The following is a 20,554-nucleotide window of genomic DNA, read 5'->3' as shown; positions in this document are numbered from 1 at the left end:
GTCCCTTTACTAGCGCTAATTTTTTCTTAAGTCACTTAAATTGGTGTAGGGAGGGGATGTTGAAAAAAACAAAAACAGGCTATCCATATTGACTACTCATTCAGGAATTCATGTACTTTTCTCTCTGACTTAAAAATTCGCTGAAGTATGTGTGTCTACATTGTATGATTCTTACTGTAGACTGTTTTTGAGGTATGTCCTCTTGGTAATCAGTCTCTGCTTTGACACCATATAAATTGTTTTCTGAGTTTTGAAAAGCTTTAATCAGCCGACTAAAGAACAATACTAAACAAACAAAATACCAAGACATACATGTTAAACTGGAAAAGGATAAAATTTTGTAACATGGCTGCTGGAATTTTTTTTTAAAGATTTTTAAATTTATTTTCCTTGAAAGAGTTACACAGAGAGAGAAGGAGAGGTAGAGAAAGAGAGAGAGAGAGGTCTTCCATCCGATGGTTCACTCCCCAGATGGCCGCAATGGCCGGAGCTGTGCCGATCCGGAGCCAGGAGCCAGGAGCTTCTTCCGGGTCTCCCACATGGGTGCAGAGGCCCAAGGACTTGGGCCATTTTCTACTGCTTTCCCAGGCCATAGCAGAGAGCTGGATCAGAAGAGGAGCAGCCGGGACTTGAATGGGTGCCCATATGGGCCCTTCAGGCCAGGGCGTTAACCCTCCTGCCCGCGAATTTTTGTTTTATTTAGAAATCAGTTATCTAGTGATATACTTCCAACACTGTGATAGGCACTGGTGAGGCAAAGATGTATTAGACAAGCTTACTTTTAAACAGCTTGTATTTTTTTTTTTTTTTTTTGTAAAGGTTTATTTACTTATTTGAAAGGTAGAGTTGCAGAGAGAGAAGGAGAAAGGTCTTCCATCCACTGGTTCACTCTTCAAATGACTGCAAAGGCCAGAGCTGAGCTGATCCAGAGCCAGTAGCTTCTTCTGGGTCTTCCATGCTGGTACAGGGGCCCAGGTTGCAGCAGAGAGCTAGATTGGAAATGGAGCACCTAGGACTCAAACCGGGGCCCATACGGGAATGCCAGCATAGCAGGTGGTGGCTTTACCCACTATGCCACAGCGCCAGCCCCAAACAGCTTGTATTCTAGTAATTTATGAAAGATCTTGATATCCACTGGAAGATACAAACATTACTTCATAAAACACACATATAGTATCTACTGTGTTTCAGGCCCTGTGATACTTAATAGCCTTCATGGGCAAAAAGCAAAAGGATAATATACTATTGCAGGGATTACTGTGCAAGTTTAGGGTAGTCAGGCAAAGAGAAAGTCTTGGTAGGCTTGAAAAAGAACAAATGGCAGAAGTGAGAGTTGAAGAGGTAATAAAAAGTTGGAACTAATTTGAAAGTAGAAGGAATAATGAATTTGTGGTTTAGTCTAATGGAGTGTTAGAAGAAAAGGGCATCCTTGGTTTCTTCTGGGAACTGTAATACCGTACATAAGTTTGGAATGAGTGGAGTGTGGGGTGATATAGAGTACTCATGGGAATATGATAAAGATATATGTGGGCCAGATTTCTAAAGTAGTGTATGTCGTGCAGAGGAGTTTGGAGATGATTGGGGATCCAGATAAGCAGGGTGAATTGGTGAAAAGGGGGAGATTGATAAGAAGGAGGCTGTTGCATAGTCTGACAAGTGAAATGACTAGTAGAAGAAGGAACAGATGGATATGTTTAGGAATTAAACTTTAGAACATGGTCACTTTTTTGAGTAATATCTCTGATGTTTGTGTCTGTGTAAATATTAGTAACAACTAGGCATAAAATGAAAATATGTGATTATTGAAGTCATTACTTAAAATATGGAGATATAGTAGTTGAAGACAGTATTTAAACTATGCATTTAACAACTTTTAGGTAAAGATATATTGAAACGAGCACTTATAAACTGAGTTCTATGAATCATAGATATTTTATCTAATTATCTTGATAACTTTTTTAGTGATTCATTCATTTATTTGAAAGGCAGAATTAGAGGGAGAGAGAGAGAGAGGCACAGAGAGGTCTTCCATCCACTGGTTCACTCCCCAAACTGCCACGATAGCCAGGAGCTACATCCAGATCTCCCATATGGGCAGCAGGGGCCCAAGCATTTGTTTTCCCAGGCACATTAGCAGGAAGCTGCATCAGAAGTGGAACAGCCAGGACTTAAACTGACACCTACAATGCTGGCCCCTGATTTTATTATTATTATTTTTTTAAATATTCCCTTGAAAGGGAAAAAGACAGATAGGTAGAGATCTCTCATTTGATGGTTCACTCCCGGATGCCTACAACAGCCCGTGCTAGGCCAGGGTGAAGTCAGGAATCTAGAATTCAATTTGGGTTTCCCATGTATGTGACGGATATCCAACTAGGACTTGAACTCAGGTGCACCAGAATGGGTTGCAGGCATTCCACCTGCTTTGCTAAATGCCTGCCCCTAATGTTCTTTCTTTAACGTTGTACTGTGGGAGATTTCAAACTTACAAAGATACCACGGTATACCTGTTGACCAGTTTTAAATGTGAATGTTGTTCTTTTTATTATCCTTGCTATTGCCCCTCAGCCGGATAATTTTTTAAAAATGATTTATTTATTTGAAAGGCAGAATTATAGAGGCAGAGAGAGAGGTCCTCCAACTGCTGGTTTACTCCCCAAATGGCCGCAATGGCCCGAGCTGGGCCGATCTGAAGCCAGGAGCCAAGAGCTTCTTCCAGGTCTCCCACGTAGGTGCAGGGGCCCTATTACTTGGGCCATCTTCTGCTTCTCCAGGCCATAGCAGAGAGAGTGGAGCAGCTGGGACTCAAACCAGCCCCCATATGGGATGTTGGCACTACAGGCAGCAGCCTCACCTACTGTGCCACAGCCCTGGCTCCTCAGCCGGATAGTTTTAATGAAGATTGCAGACATTTGTCATCTGTGGATACTGTATTTTGTGTACAAACGTGTCCTAAAAAGACGAGGACTCAGTATAATCACAGTACTCTTGGCACAGCTAAGATTAGCTCGTCCTTAAGCTTATTAAATATTCAGTGTATCTCCCTAATTGTCTCAAGTTTTTTTGTTCTTTTCAGTTGGTTTGCTGGAATTATACTGCAAAGAATTCTGCACATAGTATTTGACTGATAACACTTTCTGTCTGTATGTATTACCTTATCCTTTGGTTTTGTATTGTCATTTACCATTTATTTGTTGAAAAACCCTGATTATTTGTCCTGTAGAATTTCCTATAGTTTGGATTTTGTTAAATGCATCCCTGAACTGTTATATAACATTTCTTTTTTTTTTAATCTAATGATTTAGTCAGATTGTAGTGTTATATTTTAGCAGTAGTACTAACAGGTAGAGCTATGCACTTTCTGTTGCATCTGTTTTCTCATGTTAAGATTGACCAGTGGATTCATGTTGTCAGCTGCTGATCTCTCACTTGTGAAGTTCCCCATCCATCATTGATGTAATAGTTAGGATAGTACCCATTAGTGATTTTTGCCATTCATCTCTTGAGTCTGGATTCCTCTTTCTCCTTTCTTTTTGGGAACCTTTCAATATATGAATTAATTGCACAGACTCTTTCTGTGTCTCTTTTACCTGAAGCAAAATTCAGAGTGATTGAGATTAATTTAGGCTATAAGCATCATTTAACTATGGAGATTTGAACTGAGTCACTGATGTTAATTGATAAAAGACTTAAATAGGTGTCACTTTTAGAAGATGCTTTGCTGTTATTAGATTAGTTTGAATGTGAATGCAGTGTTTACATATTTATGCTTCTCGTTTACATTTAAAATGATTAGTTTTAATTTGAATTAGTACTTTTAGTGATTTTTGTTGGCTCTTCTTCGGTTTAGTACCTTTTGGCTTTAGAAAATTGTTTTGGATCTGTTAACCTGTTTTGGGGGAGTATGTTAAATTTTATGACCATTTAGAAATTTTCAAGCCTGGCTAAAGGAATATTGGTGTGTTGGGGCTGGCGCTGTGGCATAGGACATGGCCAGTAAAAGCCACCACCTGCAGTGCTGGCATCCCATATAAGCGCCAGTTTGAGTCTAGGCTGCTCCACTTTCAGTCCAGCTCTCTGCTATGGCTTGAGAAAGCAGAGGACGGCTCAAGTCCTTGGGCCCCTGTACCCGTGTGGGAGACCCGGAAGAAGCTCCTGGCTCTGGATGGGTCCAGTTCCTACCGTTTGGGCCATTTGGAGAGTAAACCAGTGGATGGAAGACCTGTCTGTCTGCCTCTGCCTCTCTGTGGCTCTGCCTTTCAATTAAATAAATAAGTCTTAAAAAATAAATATTGGTATGTAGAGGTAAGCAGTTCTTTGAATTTGATGCACCTAGGCGTCTTTGCTAGGTAACTATTTTTTTCTTAAAGATTTTTTTTGAAAGGCTGAGTTACAGATTTTTTTTTTTAAGATTTTATTTATTTATTTAAGAGGTAGAGTTATAGACAGAAGGAGAAACAGAGAGAAAGGTCTTCCTTCCGTTGGTTCACTCCCCAGATGACCACAATAGCTGGAGCTGCACCTATCCGAAGCCAGGAGCCAGGAGCTTTCTCCAGGTCTCCCACATGGGTGCAGGGGCCCAAGGACTTGAGCCATCTTCTACTGCTTTCTCAGGCCATAGCAGAGAGCTGGATTGGAAGAGGAGTAGCTGGGACTAGAACCAGCGCCCCTATTGGATGCTGGTGCCTTAGGCGGAGGATTAACCCACTATGCTATGGTGCCTGCCCCTTGTTTGCTTTTTAAAAATTTATTTATTTCTTTGAAAGGCAGAGTTACACAGAGAGGAGGAAAGATGGAGATATCTTCCTCTTCTGGTTCACTTCTCAAATGGCTGCAACAGTCAGAGCTGGGCCAGACCAAAGCCAGGAGCCTGGAACTCCATCCTCATTTCTCACATGGTATCAGGGGCCCAAGCACTTGCTGCATTCCCAGGTGCATCATCAGGGAGCTGGATCTGAAGCAGAGCAGCCAGGGCTCAAAGTGGCACCCATAAAGGATGCCAACATTGCAGGCTGCTACTTAACCCACTGTGCCACAATGCGGGCACCTCACAATTTTTTACAAGTACCATTGTTAACCTTTTTCTTCTATAAAAGACAGTTGATAATCTTTCCTCTACTTGGCCTCAGGAATAATACTAATATTAAAGTTCATGAATCATCATTTATTGAACTGCTGAACTTCTTGGAAGCTCAACCTTTGGAAACCTAGCTCCTCATGAAAAGTAAGGAAAAAGCTTTTGAGCTAAGCTATATCAGGAATATAGTATCCTTGAGACCAGAATTTACTGATGGAAAAATATGTGCAAAGTGAAATTTAGCAGCTTAATTGGCCACTTTTCTCTGAAATTTAGTAATAACATTAGAAGTGATAGAAGGTAATAGTCTGAGAAGCAGACTATTGCTATAAGGAAGGGACTGGTAAAACGTTAATTAAACTAGAAAGAAGGGGCTTTTTATTACCTTTTGGTATGTTAGCCAGTAGTTTTCCTAGTCTTTAACAGTATGATTTACCTTAACCAATGCACAGAAATTACTCTTGTCTAAGAAAATTGTATACTAGATTTTAGATAAGTTTTCATATTAACTGATATTAACATTTAGCTGTGGCCATTGTTCTAAGTGTTTTAGATAAATCAATTATATTCATCCCTCAAGAAAACTCTGAAGTAAGTACTTTTTTTCCCCTCCATTTCTTGTATAAAGCACAGAGAAGCAAAATTACTTGTCAAAGGTCATGAGGCTAATGAGTAGTAGGGTAGGTATTGATCTGACATACTATGGAAACTTGGAGAAAGATTATAGCATGCAGGTGCATGTATGTTTTTGAGCTCTCAGGTGAGAGGTGTTACGTTAAGTAAAGTTATTTTAAAATATGTGTTACTTTTAAAAAATTTTAACTTTTTTTTTTTTTTTTTGACAGGCAGAGTTAGTGAGAGAGAAACAGAGAGAAAGGTCTCCCTTCCGTTGGTTCACCCCCCAAATGGCTGCTATGGCCGGCGTGCTGAGCCAATCTGAAGCCAGGAGCCAGGTGCCGCCTCCTGGTCTCCCGTGGGGTGCAGGGCCCAAGCACCTGGGCCACCCTCCACTGCCTTCCCGGGCCACAGCAGAGAGCTGGACTGGAAGAGGAGCAACTGGGATAGAATCCGGCCCCCCAACCGGGACTAGAACCCCGGGTACTTGGCGCCGCAGGTGGAGGATTAGTCTAGTGAACCGTGGCGCTGGCCTATACCATGCTTTCTTCAAGTGATAGGGCACCTAGTAAAATTTTCTTTATTACCAAATTGCTACGAATGAACCTCAGTACAGGTTATTCATAGCTCAGTTGAATATATTTTATTTTGACAAAAGTGAAGAGACTTTACTCTGGGGGCATCCTTAATAGATTGGGGAAGTCATTAACTATATAAATTTCTGTGACTGATAAACCCTTTATTAAAAGTCACAGACACTTGTCATGAATGTTTCATCAAGATGTTGTCACACTGCTCACAATACAAAGGCTCGGATTTTTTAATAAAGAATGTCCTAATGTTTTCTTTAGATTTCATTTTCAGATTAATTTTAGTGGCATCAGCTGAAAACAGTCATTGATGAGCTCCTTGAATTTGCTAAATTCTGTTACTGGTAGGGGGAGTTATTTGTTTAGGGAATAAGGAACTAGAAATAAAAGAATTAAAGTTTTGCTGTTTGACTTCAAGTACATAGTATTTAAAAATAAACATGTGGGAGGGTGTTTAGCCTAGCTGTTAAGATGCCCATGTCGGGGCCAGCACGCCATGGCTCACTTGGTTAATCCTCAGCTTGCGGCTCCAGTGTCCCATATGAGTGACAGTTTCTAGTCCCAGTTGTTCCTCTTCCAGTCCAGCTCTCTGCTGTGGCCCAGGAGGGCAGTGGAGGGTGGCCCAAGTACTTGGGCTCCTGCACCCGCATGGGAGACCAGGAGGAAGCACCTGGCTCCTGACTTCGGATTGGAGTAGCTCCGGCCATACCGGCCATTTGGAGGGTGAACCAACAGAAGGAAGACCTTTCTCTTCTCTTTTCTCTCTCTCAAAAAAAAAAAAAAAAAAAAAAAAAAAGATGGCCATGTCCCACATTTGAGAACTTGGGTTTGAGTTTTAGTCCCAACTCTAGCTCCTGACTCCAGCATCCTGCCAGTGTGGACCCTGGAATTTGTCAGTGGTAGTGACTCAAGTAATTAGTTCCCTGCTGCCAGCTCTGTCCCAGATCCAACCAAGCCACTGGATGTTTGGAGAGTGAACCAAGGGTGGGAACTCTCGATTTTTGTCTTTATCTCTGTAGCTTTCTGTCTCTTGGCCTCTCAAATAAAAAGAAACAATTTCAATAACATAATTTTGAGTCATTTGGTAATTTTTTATTAGGGAATTTAGGTCTAGAAAACTATACAGGGCCGGTGCCACGGCTCACTAGGCTAATCCTCCTCCTGCGGCGCTGGCACCCTGGGTTCTAGTCCCGGTTGGGGCGCCAGATTCTGTCCCGGTTGCTTCTCTTCCAGTCCAGCTCTCTGCTGTGGCCCGGGAGTGCAGTGGAGGATGGCCCAAGTCCTTGGGCCCTGCACCCGCATAGGAGACCAGGAGAAGCACTTGGCTCCTAGCTTCGGATCAGCGTGGTGCGGCGGCCGTTAGGGGGTGAACCAACAGAAAAGGAAGACCTTTCTCTCTGTCTCTCTCTCTCACTGTCCACTCTGCCTGTCAAAAACAAAAAATAAATATAATATTACAGATGAATTTGAAACCTCCCATGTACTCCATCAGAATCCCCTTACAGTTTTCATTTCTGCAGAATCATCCTGTTTAGTTTTTATTGTTGCTTTGCATGCTTTTATCATGTTGTCACAGAGTATAACATACTCTTGAGTATAGTTGTTATATCTATATAATATATATGGAATTATGTGTCTCTCTAGACCTTTTTATATGCTCTCCATTTTACTTTTATTAGGCATTTAGGTTGTTGCCAATATTTTAAAAAATATTATTGTATTTATTTGAAAGGCAGGGGGAGAGACAAATCTCCCAACTACTGATTTAACTTACCAAATGCTTGCAACAGCCAGGGCTGGGCCAAGCTAAAGCCAGGAGCCAGGAAGGTATAAAAGTAGAGCTGGCACTTGAATCCATGCACTCTAATAGGGGATGCAAGATTCCCAAGTGACATTTAACCACTAAACCAAACACCTGCCTCTCTAATGTTTTATGCATGGTAATACAACATTCTTGTGTGTATCATTTTACATGCAAGTATGAGAATTTTTGTAGGATATATATCTGGAAATCAAATCACTGGGTCATAGGGTAGGTACATCTTTGACTTTGTAGATAATACCAAAAAGTTGACCTAAGTAGTATAGTTTACACTCAGAGAAGTATATGACAGTTTTCATGTTTTCTACACTTTGTTGGCTTGGTTCTTTTATTTCACCAGAATCATGAATGTGAAGTAATTTTTTGTTATTTTAATTTCTAAGTCCCTGTCCACCAATACTGTTGTATATCATTTCAGGTTATATAGGGAGGATGGGGTTGGTTAGAGGTTTTTGACTCTGGTTGCCTCCTCTGTCTACCTGTTCCTAACTTTTGCTCAGTTTTCTATTAGATTATCTTTTTCCAATTTATTTACTTGTAGAGATTCTTTTCTAAAATTTTTTCCTGGGGCTGGCGCCGTGGCTCACTTGCTTAATCTTCTGCCTGTGGTGCTGGCATCTCATATGGGTGCTGGGTTTTAGTCCCAGCTGCTCCTCTTCCAGTCCAGCTCTCTGCTGTGGCCCAGGAGGGCAGTGGAGGATGGCCCAGGTGCTTGGGCTCCTGCACCCGCATGGGAGACCAGGAAGAAGCACCTGGCTCCTGGCTTCAGACTGGTGCATCGCCGGCCGTAGTGGCCATTTAGGGAGTGAACCAACAGAAGGAAGACCTTTTTCTCTGTCTTCTCTCTCACTGTCTATAACTCTGCCTGTCAAATAAATTAAAAAAATTGTTTTTCCTTTTTAAAATTTTATTTAAGGTATACAAATTTTATGTGCTTCATATATACAGATTTAGGAACATAGTGATACTTCCCACTATACTCTCCTTCTTGCCCACGTTCCCACCCTTCTTCCTCCTCCCTGTCCTATTCCTACTCTTAATTTTTACAAAGATCTATTTTTAGCTTACTTTATGTGCATAAGATAAATCCCACACTAAGTAAAGAGTTCGACAAACAGTATGAAGGAAAAAAACACTGTTCCTCAGTGGAAGAGATAAGGGCTGTAAACAGACACTAAATCTCAAAATGTCAATTTGACTCCAATGTGTTACATTTTAGGTACTCTTTAGTTACCACAGATTAGGGAAAACATATGGTATCTGTCTTTTTGGGACTGGCTTATTTCACTTTAGTAAAATGGTTTCCAGTTACATCCATTTTGTTGCAAAAGATAGGCTTTCATTTTTTTTTTAATCGCTGAGTAGTATTCCATTATCTACTTATCTATATATATAATCATAATTTTTTAAAAGATTTATATATTTACTTGAGAAGCAGAATTACAGAGAGTAGGAGTGATAGAGAGAAAGGTCTTCTATCTGCTTGGTCACTCCCCAAATGGCTGCAGTGGCCAGAGCTGAGCAGATCCGAAGCCAGGAACAGGGAGCTTCTTCCAGTTAGTTCTCCCATGTGGGTGCAGGGGCCCAAGCACTTGGTCCAACTTCCACTGCTTTCCTAGGCCATAGCAGAAAACTGGATTGAAAGTGGAGCAGCCGGGACTCAAACTGGCACCCATATGATATGCTGGCAGCACAGGCGGAGGCTTAGCCCACTATACCACAATGGTGGCCCCCCATAATTTCTTTATCCATTCATCAGCTTATGGACATCTGGGTTGATTCCATATCTTAGCTATTATGAATTGAGCTGCAGTGAACATGGGGGTACAGATACTTGTAGAAATTCTTTATGTATCCTGAAAACTAATCTTTTCTATTCTTTTTGGATTTATGAGTGGCAAATACCTCTTGCCTATAGCTTTTTTTCACTTTATTGATGGTAGAGTGTTTATTTTTGGGTGGTTGATATATACTTTTTTTTTTTTTAAAGATTTATTTATTTGTTTGAAAGGCAGAGTTTCAGAGAACCAGAGATAAAGAGATCAGTCTTCAATCTGCTGGTTCACTCCCCAAGTGGCCGCAATGGTCAGGGTTGAGCCAGGCCAAAGCCAAGGTCCAGGAGCTTCTTTGCAGTCTCCCACATGTGTGCAGGGCCCCAAGGTACTTGGGCCATCTTCTGTTGCTTTTCCAGGCACATTAGCAGGGAGCTGGATTGGAAGTGGAACAGCCTGGAAGTGGAACTGCCCAGTACGCCACAATGCTGGCCCTGTATACAAGTTTTTAATTTTAGTGTGTTCATTTTTCAGTATTTTTTTGATAGCTTGTGTTTTCTCTTCTTAAAGGTTTATTTATTTGAAAGGCAGGGTGATAGAGACAGAGTGAGTGAGAGGGAGCGCTGGTTCATTCCCTAATGGCTGTCGAAGCTCCTGGTTGAAGCTGAAGCCAGGAGCCAGGAACCCCATCCTGGTCTCCCACATGGGTGGCAAAGGCTCAAGCACCTGGGCCATCTGCTGCAGCTTTCTCAGCTGCATTAGCAGGGAGCTGGACCATAAGTGGAGCAGCCAGGACTAGAACTGGTACTATAACGGGTTGCTGGTGTTGTAGTTGTATAAACCGCTGCATCACAACACCAGTGCCTAAATTTTTACTTTTCATATTTTACCTTTTGCACTTTATCTGTATTTATATACATACAGTGAAATAGTTCATATTTTCTCCTGATCTGTATTGCTATCTCTGTTATAGACTAACTTGTTTTAATGCAAACTTCTGTTTTTAAATGATATATTCCATTGTTGTATTTGTCTTTTCCTGTGTCAAAATATTTATTTTGATCTTTTCACCGTCTTAGGTGTCCAAATTAAATCTACTCAGCAAAAGAGATTTAATATTTTTGATTTTTTTCTGCCAACATAATTTTCATCTTTTTTATCCAAAAATGATTTTTTTAATATAATTTTCTCATTTTTAGGAAAATGTTAAAATGGATTATTCTAAGCAACATTTTATGTAGGAGAGCTGAGGAAAATATTATTACTATTTGGGCAAAATAGAGATTTATTCATTCTTTTCTGCCTAAAGGTGTGCCCAGTCTTAAATATCTTGGATTTCACTGTGGTATAATAGACCCCTTTACAATTCTCATTCTCAAACATTTTCTACCTCAACTAGTCTAGAGGGCATTATTTGACTGTTAAACAGGATAGTTACCTCTCTGAGATGCTAACAAGAAAAAGCAAAATGGACGAAAAGCAGGATTGGATGTAATTGGATTCTCTACAAATATGGTCATGCTTTGAACTTTGTCAACTTAATTTTTTTAATATATAGAACTTTTCTACCAACTATTTGTCAGGTATTTTTCTATCATATGTTTAAAACCCCTTCATAGGCTTCACATCTGAATTGTCAATATCCATCTAATAGTTAATTGTTTTAGTAGTTGTCAGCCAATTAAGAGTAAGCTTGGAACTCAAGAGGAGTTTCTGTGAGAATGCCAGAGGTCAGATGAATTATATTCTTCTAAGGGAAGTCAGAGTGCCAACCTATTTCACGATTTTACTTTGAGTTAGCCTTATTTTTCTTTTTCATTGTCTGTGCCATACATGGCCAGCATGTTGACTAATATACAAATTTATCTCATAACTCAGAATTTCTAGGTCTTTAGTGTAATTTAATTTTTAAGCACATGCATTTTATTTATAGGCAACTCCTTTTGAAATTTGATTTTGAGTATGAGGTAATATTTTCCTGCTTGTTGTGTGTACTGAATGTGGATTGTATCTTGGACATTGTGAATTTTACCTTGTAGAGACTTGACATTCTGTTATAGTCGTCTGAAGAGTACTAATTTTTTTAAAGTAATTATTATGGACTAAGTTTTTGTGACTCCCCAAATTCATTCAAATTCTTTAAAGACCATACTCTGATATGATGGAAATCGAAGACGAGGACCTGGGAAGTAATTAGGGACAAGTGTGTCAGGGGGATGGGGCCCTGGTTGGATGGCAGTAGTACTCTTAGAAGAGATACCACAGGGCTTGCTCCTTTTTATCCCGTGGGGACGCAGTGAGGAGTGATCATCTGCAACCCTAAAGGAGAGCTCTCCCAGACTCTGACCCTGGCATGCCTTGTCTCCAGAAATGTGAGGAATATATAGAATATTTTTCAGTTGGTTAACTCACCACCTCTATGATATTGTGGTAACCCAAGTCAACTAAGACAGTCATTAATGAACTGTACTTAACAAACTGTCTTCTCTATAGTAGACAGCAGAAAGAGTTAATTCAGCTATATTTTTTAAAGCTACACAGATTATATATTTTTTCGTGAACCAGCCAGAGATTTTTGCGGAATTAATATGCAGTTTTTAGGGCTTTTCTGTGGATCTCTCCTTTGCAGAAATTTTATCATCTTTTTCCAACTGCTGTTGTCACCTGGAACTTGGTATTCTGATTCTTTTTTGTTTATTTGTTTGTTTAAAGATTTATTTATTTATCTGAAAGGAAGAGTTACAGAGAGAGAGGAAGAGAGAGAAATCTTCCATATGATTGTTTACTTCCCAAATGGCTGCAACAGCTACGGCTGGGCCAGGCTGAAGTCAGGAGCTTCATCTGGGTCTCCCATGTGGGTTCACGGGCACAAATACTTAGGCCATCCTCTGCTGCTTTCCCAGGTGCTGAGAGCTGGATCAGAAGCTGAGCAGCCAGGACTCAAACCGGTACCCATATGGGATGCCGGTGCTTCAGATGGAGGTTTAACCTACTTCACCTACTTTTGTCCTGAAACATGATAATGTTGTATGTCCTTTGATGGAACAAAGACATAAGCCTCAGCTGTTCTCGCTTATTGCCCAAAAGATAGATAAATATTGGAATTTATTCCTTGTCCTTGAATCTCAATTAGGTTTCACACCCTATTGTCTTTATACCCCACCCCAACGTTCTTCCCCAGTATGAATGAATTCACCTCTGCCTGCTGCCCCCTACCCCTAGCCCACCTAAGATATAAAAAGGCCTAGCCACTGGGATCAGAACTTTCTGCCAAATGTCCAGTCTGTGCACGCTGGCAGTTGTTCACCCACCTCTGTAGATTTATTTTCTCTCAATAAATTAGGTCTGGCTGTGGATTGGTAACCTGCCTCTTCTCTGCTCTACACCTCTTTTCCTAACATCCTTGTGCGCACAAAATTTAGTAAACATTTGTGAATATGGGAGTGACATAATTTAAATAATTTTCAAAGTTTACGTGTATGCCACTTAGAAATTACTATGGGATGCAGATGTGGCATCCCATATGGATATTGGTTGGAGTCCCGGTTGCTCCACTTCTGATCCAGCTCTCTGCTATGGCCTGGGAAAGCAGTAGAAAATGGCCCAGGTTCTTGGGCCCCTGCACCCACTTGGGAGACCTGGAAGAAGCTCCCAGCTCCTGGCTCTTGGCTCCTGGCTTCGGATCGGCGCAGCTCTGGCCGTTGCGGCCAGTTTTGAAGTGAACCAGCGGATGGAAGACCTCTCTCTCTCTGTATCTCCTCTCTCTGTGTACCTCTTTAAAATCAATAAATCAATCTTTAAAAAAATAAAAGTACTGAAAGAAAAAAATGGCCAAGAATACTATTGGTGGGTCTGACATTTAGCCTAGTGATTAAAATGTTGGTTAAGACATCAGCATTCCATTTTGACATAACTGGCTTCAATTTCCAGCTTGGGCTTTTGACTCCAGCTTCTTAATGTTGACCTTGGGAGGCAGTGGTCATGGCTCAAATGATTGCTTTTTTTTGTTTTGTTTTGTTTTTTAAATCCACAGAGGAGACCTGGATTGAGTTCCTGACTCCTGGGTTTGGCGTGGCCAGTCCTGCCCATTGCATGCATTTTGGAAGTAAACCAATAGATTATTATAGCTTTTCTCTCTTTTTCAAAAAAAAAAAAAAATGAATATTGTGGGTAGAGCTGTCCTTCAGAGATGAAGGAAACATGAAGACTTTCCTAGATAAACAACCACTTGGAGAGTTCATCTCCACTAGACCTGTCATAAAAAAGCTAATGGTAGTGCTTTGGGATAAAAGAAAAGGATCCTAATTAGTAACACAAAAAATATGAAATTTTAAAACTCACTGGTAAATGTAAGCACACAAATTTCAAATACTTAAATACTATGATGGTGATATGGGAGTCACAATTTTAGTGTGAGGGTTAAGAGATAAAACATCAGTGATGTTTAGGTTTCATAATTCCATCCACTTAGGTTACTAAAATGCTTTTACTATTAAAATTCTTGCAGGAAAATTACCTTTGTTATTTTACATCTAAAACTTGTTAGCTCTATTTTTTCTCTCTTGTGATTGGAAACACCTTTTTTCTTTTTAAAGATTTATTTATTTATTTGAAACTCAGAGTTACACAGAGATAGAAGGAGAGGTAGAGAGAGAGGTAGAGATGGAGAGAGAAGGAGAGAGGGGGAGAGAGGGAGAGAGGTCTTCCATCCGATGGTTCACTCCCAAATTGACCGCAGTGGCTGGAGCTGTGCTGATCCAAAGGCAGGAGCCAGGAGCTTCCTCCAGGTCTCCCATGCGGGTGCAGGGGCCAAAGGACTTGGGCCACCTTCTGCTTTTCCCAGGCCATAGCAGAGAGCTGGATTGGAAGTGGAGCAGCCGGGACTCGTACCAGCACCCATATGGGATGCAGGCACTGCAGGTGGCGGCTTTACCCGCTGGGCCACAGCACCAGCCCCGGAAATACCTTCTAATACAAGACTCTGAGATGATTGTAAAAATGTAGAGAAAGGAGGACATCAGTATCCACAAACAGTGTAGAGGGTCTTGTTGCTTGTTTCTTGGATTGAATTGGCTTAGTGAAAAATGTGAAAGACCTTTATTTATTGTGAGATTTAGAACATGAGTTGGAAAACTATGTCATTTAGGCTAAATCTGACCCGGGTCCACTCTCAAATGCATGCAGTTGGGGCATGAACTTAATCCAGGTTTCTAAACTGGGTGGCACTGACCAGACTGAGGCATCACTTATTGCCTTCCTAGGCTTGCATTATTAGCTGGAATTAGGAGCTGGAACTGATCTTCAACCAAGGCATTCTGATGTGGAACATAGGTAGCTTAAACACCATCTGCTAGGCCAAATGCCTACCCTTGTATATATTTTTAAGTTGAACACTTATTAATTTTCAGCCTTTGTTTTTCTAATATAATCAATTAAGGCTGGACCTTTTCCTCAAAGCACCATTTAAAACCATATTGCACAGGTTTTTATTTTTTTTAAGGAAATGGCTTTTTTTTTAATTAAAATTTATTTATTTATTTGAAAGTCAAAGTTACATAGAGAAGAAGAGGCAGAGAGAAAGAGAGAGGTCTTTCAACTGCTGGTTCACTTCCCTGTTGGCCGCAATGGCCGGAACTGCACCTATTCGAAGCCAGGAGCCAGGAGTTTCTTCTGGGTCCCCCCACATAGGTATAGGGGCCCATGGACTTGGGCCATCTTCTACTGCTTTCCCAGGCCATAGCAGAGAGCTGGGTCAGAAGTGGAGCAGCCAGGACTTGAACCAGTGCCCGCATGGGATGCTGGCACTGTAGGCAGCGGCTTTACCCACTACGCCACAGTGCCGGCCCCTGCACAGGTTTTAAAATGCATGAAATTTTCACTGTTACTCACTTGTAAGAATTTTAATTATTTTATGAAAATATTTGTTTATTCTAAAGGTAGAGTGACAGAGAGGGAGGGAAGAAAGAGAGAGAGGAAGAGAGAGATAGAGATGTCTTCATCCACTGGTTAGTTCTCCAAAAGCTGCAATAGCCAGGGCTGGGCAAGACTGAATCCAGGAGCCAGGAACTCCATCTAGGTTTCCCTTGGAGGTGGCAGGTTCCCAGGTACTTGTTTCATCCACTGCTTTCCATAGTACCTTAGCAGGAAACTGGATCAGAAGCAACCAGGACTCAAACTGATACTCTAATTGGGGATGCCAGTGTCACAAGGAGTAGCTTAATCTGCTGGCCCCAGAATTTTAATTTTTATAAGTGTCTCATATGTGTTTTGAGAATAATGAGTAGATCTTCTGTTTATTAGGTGCAGAAATAAGCCTCTGTCATTTAGTCAAACTTGTAAATGATGTTGTTAACTAAATATGTTTCTTGATTTTTTTTTGTTCCATTGACTTTTCAGTAATTAAGAGGTGTGTTAATCTACTATGATTCTAAATTTATGTAATTCTCCCTGCCTGTTTTTGTCTTTACGTATTTGACAATATTTTATTTGGTTAATAATATTTTTATTTTATTTTATTTTATTTTATTTTATTTTTTTGACAGGCAGAGTGGACAGTGAGAGAGAGAGACAGAGAGAAAGGTCTTCCTTTGCCGTTGGTTCACCCTCCAATGGCCACCGCGGCCGGCGCGCTGCGGCCGGTGCACCGCGCTGATCCGATGGCAGGAGCCAGGAGCCAGGTGCTTTTCCTGGTCTCCCATGGGGTGCAGGGCCCAAGCACCTGGGCCATCCTCCACTGCACTCCCTGGCCACAGCAGAGAGCTGGCCTGGAAGAGGGGCAACCGGGACAGAATCCGGCGCCCGGACCGGGACTAGAACCCGGTGTGCCGGCGCCGCTAGGTGGAGGATTAGCCTAGTGAGCCGCGGCGCCGGCCCTTGGTTAATAATATTTAAGATAGGCCTAGCAACCCAATCAATTTAATGTAATCTTGTAATAACCTGCAGTTCCTATTGATATTTAACGGCTGTTCTGATACTGTCTTTCTTGATTAGAATTTGCTTTATGTCTTTTTCTGTCCATGTACCATTAACAATTCCATACTCTTAGGTCTTAAGTATTCATTTAAAAGTGGAATATAGTCAAACTCTCTTTTTTTAAATTAAATCTGACAGTCACTTTTAGTTGTCTTTTAAATGATCCATGTCTTGAGATCACACGAGCTTCTATTGAAGTTTTTGATTCACAATGGATATCTCAAACTTGGATTCTGTCTTTTCTGGCTCTTTGAAGCCACAGTATCTAAACAGCATGTCGATAAAATAACCTGAATCTCATTGGATTTTAAATGAAGTTATTCTAACGATTTAAGTGTATTATCCAAAAGAGTATATTATGTAATAAATATTTAAAATTGAGAAAAATTGTATAAGAGCTGTCTTTATGTATTTTGTCATGAAATTGTTTCCTTATATCAGCGAGTTAACTTAAAAACCATTCTTTAAAACTTTCTGTTTTAGTCCCAGAAATCCTGGATAGAAAGCACTTTGACCAAGAGGGAATGTGTATATATCATACCAAGTTCCAAGGACCCTCACAGGTAAGCATACCTCTGTTTCCTGGGATCTTTTAGAAATATAGATATTACTTTTATATACAAAACAAATACAGACATAAATTATATCACTTTTGTATTTTATTTGTTACAAATACATTAATATATTTTTAATTAACTGCTAATTTTCATAGTTACTGCTAATTATTATTTTTAGATTGGGAGGAGACAGCATTAGCAATATATCAGTATTCTAGAATTTTTTTTTTTTTTTAAAGATTCATTTATTTGAGAGGCAGAGGTACAGAGGAAAAGAAAGAGGAGAGAGGTCTTCCATTCGCTGGTTCACCCCCCAAATGGGGGCAATGGCTGGCATTGAGCCTACCTGAAGCCAGGGGCCAGAAGCTTCTTCTGGGTTTCCCATGTGGGTGCAGAAGCCCAAAAACTTGGGCCATTTTCCACTGCTTTCCCAGTCCATTAGCAGGAAGCTAATGGATTTGAATCAGCTCCCATATGGGATGCTGGCGCTGCAGGCAGAGGTTAACCTGCCACAGTGCTAGCCCCCTGGAACTTTTTTTTTTTAAGGTTTATTTTATTTGAAAGGCATAGAAACAGACTGAGACAAAGGGAGAAATAGAGAGAGATCATTCATCTGCTTGTTCACTTCTCAAATTTCAGCGGTGGGGGGCTAGGCCAGGCTAAAGCCAAGGAGCCAGGAATTCACATATAGGTGGCAGGGTTTCAAGTACTTGGGCCATCTTCTGCTTATTTCCAGGCACATTAGCAGGGAGCTGGATTGGAAGCAAAGCAGCCAGGACTCAAACTGGTGCTCATATGGGGTGTGGGGCTTTTAGACAGCAGCATAACCCACTGTGCCCCATTGCCAAAAATTTCTTCCTGTTCCTCATCCCCCCATCTCTCAGCTCCCTCAAATCATGCTAATGTATTACAAAGACAAGGCAGTTAACACTTTTTCATTGGTTGATACTGAGAACTTAGATATTCATGTATTTGTGTATTTATTGGGCATGTGCTTGGATATAGGTCATCATTTACTGGAAAACCTAGCATCAAAGACGGTGGGGATCTTTGTCTTTAAAATGGATTTTGTGGGGCCACTGCTGTGGGGCAGTGGGTTAACGCCCTGGCCTGAAGTGCTGGCATCCCATATGGGCTCCAGTTGGAGACCCAGCTGTTCCACTTCCCATCCAGCTCTCTGCTATGGCCTGGGAAAGCAGTGGAAGATGGCTCAAGCCCTTGGGCCCCTGCACCCATGTAGAGACCTGGAGGAAGCTCCTGGCTCCCGGCTTCGGATCGGTGCAGCTCCAGCCATTGTGGCCAATTGGGGAGTGAACCATCGGATGGAAGACCGCTCTCTCTCTCTCTGCCTCTTGTCTCTGCTGTGTAACTGTGACTTTCAAATAAATAAATAAATCTTTTAAAAAATAATAAAATGGCTTTGGTGATAGAAAAAAATTATAAACAGAGTATATCAACTATAATTCAAGAAAAAGTTTGCTGTGGAAAGTGTTTTCTTAAGATGTATTTTTGATAATTTACCCCCTGATGCCTACAAATAAAAAAAAAACCTTATAAGGCAAATCAAAATTATAGTTATTTTCTATTATAGAAAAATCTTTTCACAAACACTTGGGAAAAATTAACTCACAAAGACATTTGCAAGCTTTGAGTATCGTACCCATCTCCTGTCAAACCTTGTTCTCTGTTAAATAATCTTCTCTGAAACTTTTACTTTTTTTTTTTTTTTTTGACAGGCAGAGTTAGACAGTGAGAAAGAGAGAAAGGTTTTTCTTTTCTGTTGGTCCCTCCCCCCCCGCCCCCAACGGCTGCTGTGGCTGGCGCAGTGTGGCTGGCACACTGCACTGATCCAAAGCCAGGAGCCAAGTGCTTCTCCTGGTCTCCCATGCGGGTGCAGGGCCCAAGCACCTGGGCCATCCTCCACTGCACTCCCGGGCCACAGCAGAGAGCTGGCCTGGAAGAGGGGCAACTGGGACAGAATCTGACACCTCAACCAGGACTAGAATCTGGTGTGCCGGTGCCACAGGCGGAGGATTAGCCTGTTGAGCCGCAGCGCCGGCCACTTTTTTTTCTTTTTAAAGATTTATTTATTTATTTGAAAGTCAGAATTGGGTGGGAGAGAGAGAGAGAAAGAGAGAAATATTCAATCAACTAGTTCACTCCCCGGTAACCACAACAGCTTGCTTTGAGCCAGCCTAGATCTTCTTCCAAGTCTCCCAACTGAGTAGCAGGGTCCCAGACACTTGGGCCATCTTCTGCTGCTTTTCTCAGACCATGAGCAGGGAGCTGGATCAGAATTGGAGCAGCCAAGACGCAAAAGTATGCCCATATGGGATGCTGATATTTTAGATTTTAAGTTCTTCTTTTTACTGTCAGAAAAAAATGTTGCAGTTTTCATTTTACACATAGATGACAGATACTTGCATTTTGAACTGGAATTAGTGTGTGAGAAGGAGGAAAGAGTCTACATTTTTATTTTGATGAATATTGCCATAATGCTTCCATAGAGATGATACCAATATGTACTGCCAACAGCAGATATTACTCACTAGCATGTTGTCTTAAAGTAGTCTTTCCTACTAAAATGGATTTTCATTTGTATGTTTTTACTGTGAACTGTGTTCATATGGATTTTGTTTTATTATTAGAGCTTTAAAAATTGTTTGAATAAGCTCTTTATTAGGGAAAATAACCCTTTACAAAGGTTTTTTGGTTAGCTTGTCTCTAGATGTTATCAGGGGCAGATTTTTGCCATGAATAAAGAGTTTGTATTTTTCTGTCATTAAATCTGTTCATCTTTTTTATGTTTTCTGAACTTTATATCATTACTGATTGTATTTAAATTATGAAAACTGTAACTTTAAAAAATAGTCACTTGTATAAACCAGATTATACATGACCTAGGATTTCTACTGGAAAATTAACTGTATAATTTTTGTTTCTTACTTTTATATATATTTTATATAGTTTAATCGAAAATTTAAAAATTTCTTTGAAATAATTTTTTTACCTTTTTGTGTCTTACAGATGCCTTCCAGGATGTCAGATTTGTCAGCAGCTTGTCAGGTACATTTAACATAACTAAAGTTCATAAATTTTAAAAAATAGACTCATTAGAAGTAAAAAAATTAGACTCATTATAGGTGTCA

General features: G+C 40.7%; 1 protein-coding gene across 14 annotated transcripts in view; it reads left to right on the top strand.

Annotated features, from left to right (window-relative positions):
- The window catches only part of TRPM7 (transient receptor potential cation channel subfamily M member 7), a 113,886-nt gene that overhangs the window by 1,490 nt on the left and 91,842 nt on the right, over positions 1 to 20,554 (top strand). For 13 of the 14 annotated variants that reach the window (XR_016218133.1, XR_016218135.1, XR_016218134.1 and 10 more), the window contains exons 2-3: positions 17,332 to 17,411; positions 20,433 to 20,471. Coding sequence is in view for 10 of the 14 variants with exons in the window: in XM_089310333.1 (XP_089166459.1) it covers positions 17,332 to 17,411; positions 20,433 to 20,471 (119 nt within the window). In the remaining 4 variants the exon portion in view is untranslated. Of the gene's footprint in view, positions 1 to 3,076; positions 3,144 to 17,331; positions 17,412 to 20,432; positions 20,472 to 20,554 lie in introns of all 14 variants that reach the window. The other variant, XM_089310334.1, reaches the window with a different exon arrangement.

This window comes from Oryctolagus cuniculus, chromosome 12 (genome assembly GCF_051225735.1).
Source record: "Oryctolagus cuniculus isolate XC-2025 breed Fujian yellow rabbit chromosome 12, ASM5122573v1, whole genome shotgun sequence".
In the NCBI taxonomy this organism is placed as follows: domain Eukaryota; kingdom Metazoa; phylum Chordata; class Mammalia; order Lagomorpha; family Leporidae; genus Oryctolagus; species Oryctolagus cuniculus.
Note: the sequence above shows the minus strand (reverse complement) of the source record. Positions and strands in the feature narration are given on the sequence as shown.